This window comes from Chiloscyllium plagiosum, chromosome 11 (assembly GCF_004010195.1).
Source record: "Chiloscyllium plagiosum isolate BGI_BamShark_2017 chromosome 11, ASM401019v2, whole genome shotgun sequence".
Classification (NCBI taxonomy): Eukaryota; Metazoa; Chordata; class Chondrichthyes; order Orectolobiformes; family Hemiscylliidae; genus Chiloscyllium; species Chiloscyllium plagiosum.
Genome location: NC_057720.1, coordinates 60,349,262 through 60,355,405, shown reverse-complemented (window position 1 = coordinate 60,355,405; position 6,144 = coordinate 60,349,262). Strand labels below are relative to the sequence as shown.

Below are 6,144 nucleotides of genomic sequence, written 5' to 3'. Positions count from 1 at the left end.
ACCTTGTCTCAGTCCCAACTCTCGAACTCAGCACCACCTTCCTAACCTGCAATCTTCTTCCTGACCTCTCCACTCCCACCCCCACTCTGGCCTATCATTCTCACCTTAACCTCCTTCCACCTATCGCATTTCCAATGCCCCTCCCCCAAGTCCCTCCTCCCTATCTTTTATCTTAGCCTGCTGGACACACTTTCCTCATTGCTGAAGAAGGGCTCATTCCTGAAACATCGATTCTCCTGTTCCTTGGATGCTGCCTGACCTGCAGCGCTTTTCCAGCAACACATTTTCAGCTTTTAAATATTTGTAGGTATGCATGGGATCGCCTCTCATTGCTCAAAAGAATTTACAGTGCTGTCCACCTGGTTACTTATGCAGTCTTTTGTGACCTAAAATCAGCTGTAGATTATTCAACAAATAAAGTTGAACCTTCAAAACTTTAATGAAAATAAGGTTTTTATGCTGGACTGCAATGTCTAACTAAGTGAGAAGATGATTGTCATTTTTGTTTGTTTGTAATCATCATTTAGTTCTCACACTTCGTAGCATACGTGGCAGACAAGGCATTCACTCACATCTTGTTTCCATTCTTGGGTTTTTCTGCGACAGGTAGCTGTTCTGTTAATAGAAACCATAGTTTGATGAGTGCCAGTTTGCATCAAGCTTGGCTGCCCAGGAGACCCATCCTCTTTTACTGCTTGCTGTAGGCACCATTGGGAGGATTTATAGTTTGATGTTATTCCCAGTTTGGCCAAGTTGTCAGTGCACCTTTTGTGGCTATCACGTCATGGAGTGGGACTTGAGCTAATAGCTTCTGACTCAGAGACACTGCGCAGATAATATCCACAGATCTTACTGATCTGTACCACACAAATTAGGAGTCATGAAAAAAGGCATACCTTGCATCAGTAAAGCAGATGGTCAAAGTGATATGCAATCAAACTAGTTATGGTGGTAGCAACACACCAATCCAGGTCTATTGAATTGATTTGGATTTCAAACTTAGATTCATGACCCACATTTATTTCAGAACATTTTTTGATGCAAATTGGAACAGAGTTTTGCATTTCAGTAATGTGAATGGGCAGCTTTATTAAAGACACACACTTAAAACTTGTAGGAAATACAATACTATGTTCTTGGCCTTAATTATCACATTTATGTTGGTGAGATATGAGAACAAATCATGTAGAAATATCTTGAGCTGTGTTATGATCTCTGTAGAGATTGATAACTCAACTTTTAACAAGAAATTTGAACTTTAACACTTACGAGAATGTAAAATTTTAGACAATTTAAGTGTTTTCTTCTGCCTCTCAACAACAAAACAATCCAAGCTTATTATCAAGCAGACTCCAGAACACATCATATGATTCTTTCTTTACCCTAAAGCTGCAGTCCTAAAAGAAAATTTAATAAACTTCATAACTGTGCCTTCTGTTCGTAAAATGGGATATTGCCCTAATGAATCATGCCAAATCATTTTAAGTTTTAAAAGGTTGTTTATTTGAATATGTTTTAGAATTCAAAGTTTTGCATCGGTTATAACATGTCATACTTCTTTATACCTCTTTTCTTTCCCCCAAATCTCCTCTTCCTGTAAGTTTCAGGACCAGATTTAGGCGGTATAGGCCAACAGCTCTGCCACTCATGTATAGACATGGATGATCTGATGATACGTAACTCCACTTTTCTGCCTTTTCCCTAGATCCCTCAATTCCCTTACTGATTAAAAACTTACAGGTATTTAACAACCCAGTCTTCACAGCCCTCTCTAGTACAGAATTCCACAGATCACTATTCTCAGGAGAATATCCTCTTCATCTGTCTTAAATATACAACTCCTTTATTCTGAGATTATGCCTTCTGGTCCTAGACTCTCTCACTAAATGAAACCACCTGTCTATATCAACAGTGTCAATTTTTGCCCCCTCCCCAAAAGTCTTGTATATTTCAATAATGTCGCATCTCATTCTTCTCAACCCCAGTGAGTACAGACTCAACTTTCTAAACCTCTCCTCATAAGACAATCTCTCTCTTGCCCCCACCCCCACCCAGATATCTGGTATTAGGCTAGTGAACCTTCTCTGTATTGCCTTTTAATGTCAGTTTATCTTTCCTTAGATTAGGGGATCAAACTGTTCAAAGTATTCCAGCTGTGGTCTGACTAGTACCTTTATGATTTTTTTTTAAAGCCTCTTTACTTTTGTATTCCCTTTGAAATTTGCTTTCCCTCGTACTTGCTGAACTTGGATGCTTGCTTTTTGTGATTCATGGATGAGAGCACCCAAATCCCTCTATTCTGCAGCTTTCCAGAGTCTTTCTCTGTTTAAATAGTATTCTGCAAGCCAAAGTACATAACCTCAGATTTTCCAGCATTATATTCCATCTGCTGAATGTTCATCTGCTTATTAACCCCTCTGTATCCCTCTGCAGACTACCTCCTTCATCACTTGCCTTCCCACCTATGTTTGTGTCATCTGCAAAATTGGCTGTAGAACATTCACTTTCCTCGTTCAAATCCCTAATATATAGTAGCCTTGATCCCTGTGGCCTTGATCCCTGTGGCCCTCCATAGTTACAGGTTGCCATCATGAAAGTGCCCTCCTTATCTTAACTCTGTCTTGTATTAGTTAGCCAATCCTCTATCCCAGTTAATATACCACCCCCAACACTATGGGTGTTACTTTTATTAAGTAGTCTAGGAGTGTCAGAGTCATACAGCACAGAAACAGACCCTTCAGCCCAACCTGTCCATGTTGACTGAGTTTCCCAAACTAAATTAGCTTGTGTTTGGCCCATATTCCTCTAAACCTTTCCTATTCATGTACCTTTCCAAATGTCTTTTAAATGTTGTAATTGTATCTGCATCTACCACTTCCTTTGGCAGTCAATTCCAAATACAAACCACCCTCTATGAAAAATACGCAGTACCTCGTCAACTGTCTTCTGAAAATCTGAATGTGTTACAATCAGAGCTACCCTTTCCTGCTCGTTACCTTCTCAAAGAATTCTAGTAATTTTGTCAGGCATGACTGCCTCTTCATGAAGCCATGCTGGCTCTGCTTGATCATTTTTATGTATTTCTAAATGTTCTTCTGTTACATCATTTCTAATATACTCTAATTGTTTTTACCTATAACTGACATCATGCTAAGTGGCCTATAGTTAACTTTTTTTGTATATTTTCATTTTTTTTTAAGAGAAGGTATAATGGCAGTTTTTCAATCCTCTGGGACTTTTCCAGAATTTGAGGATTCTTAGAATGTTACTGCCTTCCACTGCTAACCACTATCTTCGTCCCTGTTTCATACCTATTAGCCTGCATTTGTGCTGTTAGTTCATCTGTTTTGTTCCGAATACTATGCACATTTGAGTATTTACTGCTGTTCATCTGTTTATCTGCTTTGTCCCTTCCTGTCACACTCTTGGTATCATTAACCAAATAACTGTGCAGTAATTCTTGCATATCATCTTGTTTCGTAAGCATATGTTTTCCCCACTTTCTTTTCTCCACTTAGTTTAAAGCCCTCTCTACAGCCCTAATTATTCAATTTGCCAGGATACTGCTCCCAGCATGGCTCAAGAGAAGCCTATCCCATCAGAACTACCTCTTCCTGCCCATGTACTGGTGCCACTACCCAAGAACTGAAACTCATTCCACCCACTCCAATCTGTGAGCCACGTATTTAACTCCTTGACTTTATTTATCCAATGCTAGGTTGTTCTTGGTTTAAATGGCAATCCAGCGATTATTGGTGCCAATGTGAGCAATGACTTCTGTATCCCTCACCTCCCTCACCCAAGTTTTTCTCCCGTTCCAATGTCTGGCAACGGGCAGGCAACACCGCCTTTTTAACAGCCCTTCACGGCTGCAGAGAATATTATTCCACTAATTACATTGTCCCCTACTGCTATGATATTCCTACTTCACTCCACTCTCTTGAATAGTTCCCTGTAGCAAGAGTGCACCTCTGTCCCCCTTGTATCAAAATGTTCACTTCAAACCACATTTCAAATAGTACAGTCAGTGTACTCTGCCTTTGTCTCCTCTGTTGTAGTCTCACACTAACACTGCTCCTTACTAACTTACTGGAGATCTACTGGAGGTACTTCCCCCTCCTGGTATAGCACAATGAAAGTTGAAGATTGGTGCACCACTTGAAGGGTTAGAGGAATGAGTTTGTTTGGGAGAAAAATTAAATTGTATCACTGTATCTGCTGTTAGTTGACAGTGACATAAAGGTGCATTTTGGTATCTCCTGAGGAGCAAAAACAGAAAGGGATCCATGCAAAGAAGTTGTTCAGAATTGTGTTGTGTATTATATTGATTAGGAACAATTTTAATGACTTGTAATGATGTTTGCATACATGGCCCGCACAATGAACAAAATTCTTCTTGCTCATTATATGTCCTGTCCTTGCTCTCAGAAAGAGGTATGATCAGGCAGAAGTGGAATATGTTGCAGCAAAACTAGATCTGTACAAGAAGAATGAATTGAAGGAACAACTGACTGAGCATCTGTGCACAATAATTCAACAGAATGAATTACGCAAAGCTAATAAACTGGAGGAGCTGATGCAGCAATTGGAGATGGAGACCGATGAGGAACGGCTGGAACTGGAGATTGAAGTGGACAGTTTATTAAAGCAGCAGGCAATGTTCCAGGGAACTGATCAGGTTAATACAAGTGATGAGTCAGCACAGCAAGCTGTTCAAGCAGACCAACTGAATCATGTGGTTAAACAGGTTGAAGAAAAACAGATCTCAGGTGAAAAGGTTTCAAAGGACCAAAATAAATCTCAGTCAGAGAACATAAACCATAGAATATCAGAGAAGATTGCAAATTGAGTGTGTATATTTGTGCTTCAGAAATGGATTGAGATGAAATTGAGTTTTGTTTTCACAATATAAAATCATTTGTGTTCCTAAACTTAATCCATATTACCAATTATTTTTGGAAAAAAACCAAATATTTGAGGCTTTTGTATTTTTCTTATGGAGTATTTATGGCTCAGCCAGTAATTATTACCTATCCCTAATTAACCTTGAGAAGGTGTGGAGAGCTGCCCTCTTGAAGAGCTGCGGTCCATGTGTCGGTACACCAGTACTGTCAGTAAAGGAGTTTCAGGATTTTGACCCAACAACAATGAAGGAATAATGATGTAGTTCCCTGTCAGGAAGATATGTGGTTTGTAGGGAAAATTGCAGATGGTTTTCCCATCTATCTGTTGCCCTTGGCCTTCTAGGGGTGGTAAGTTCACAGGTTTCGAAGGTGCTGTCAAAGGGATCTTCTGAATTGTTGCAGTGCATCTTGTAGGTGGTATACATTCCTGCTATTTTGCATTACAGTAGATTTCTTTCTTTTGGTCTTTTACATGGTGGACATACTTTGAGGAAGCAAAAGCTGAGTTACTCGTTGCAAACTTAGCCCCATACTGCTCCTGTGGCTACAGTATTTATGATGCTAGTCCAGTTCAGTTTCTGGCTGTCAATCATCTCTGTCCCAATAACCAAAAACTGAACTGACCCAGTCTGATTGAGGTGATTGACCATGGACAATTAAAACTAGTCTCCTTTGTGCTTGATATGACTCTACCCATTGAAGAGTTTCCCTCAATTCCCATTGACTTCAGTTTTCCTAAGATTCCTTGATGCTACCCTCAAATAAGTAATGTTTTGATGTCTGGGGAAATCACTCTCACTTCCCTTTGTGTTCAACACCCTTTTTTTTTTACCATATTTGTACCAAGGTTAGGAGCAGAGTGAACTTGGCAGAACATAGCCTGCCCACTGACATTCAGTTCATGTTGAGCAACTGCCACTTGATAGCACCGTTGATGATGCATTCCATAAATAGTGAATAGACTTGATAAGGTGGTAATTGGGTCGGTTGTATTTCTGCTTTTTGTTGAATGGGACATGACCTGGGCAATTTTCCAAATTGCTGGCTAATTATCGTTTTTGTAATTGTTTGAGAATGGCTTGATGAAGAGAATGGCTTTTTCTAGAGTCCACATCTTCGCTACTGATGCCTAAATGTTGTCAGAGTCCAGAGCCTTTGCACTGTCTGGTGCCTTCACCCATTTCTTGATATCACATGGAGTGAAATGGATTGGCTGAGGGCTAACACCTGATACATAGGG

The 6,144-nt window shown here is 39.9% G+C and overlaps 1 protein-coding gene across 12 annotated transcripts in view; it reads left to right on the top strand.

Annotated features, from left to right (window-relative positions):
* gorab (golgin, rab6-interacting) overlaps positions 1-5,368 on the top strand; it is a 46,184-nt gene extending 40,816 nt beyond the window's left edge. For all 12 annotated transcript variants that reach the window (XM_043699490.1, XM_043699495.1, XM_043699493.1 and 9 more), the window contains one exon: positions 4,429-5,368. In XM_043699490.1, coding sequence (XP_043555425.1) covers positions 4,429-4,849 — 421 coding nt within the window. In that variant the 3' untranslated portion in view covers positions 4,850-5,368. The remainder of the gene's footprint in view (positions 1-4,428) is intronic.
* Positions 5,369-6,144: the final 776 nt, after the last annotated feature.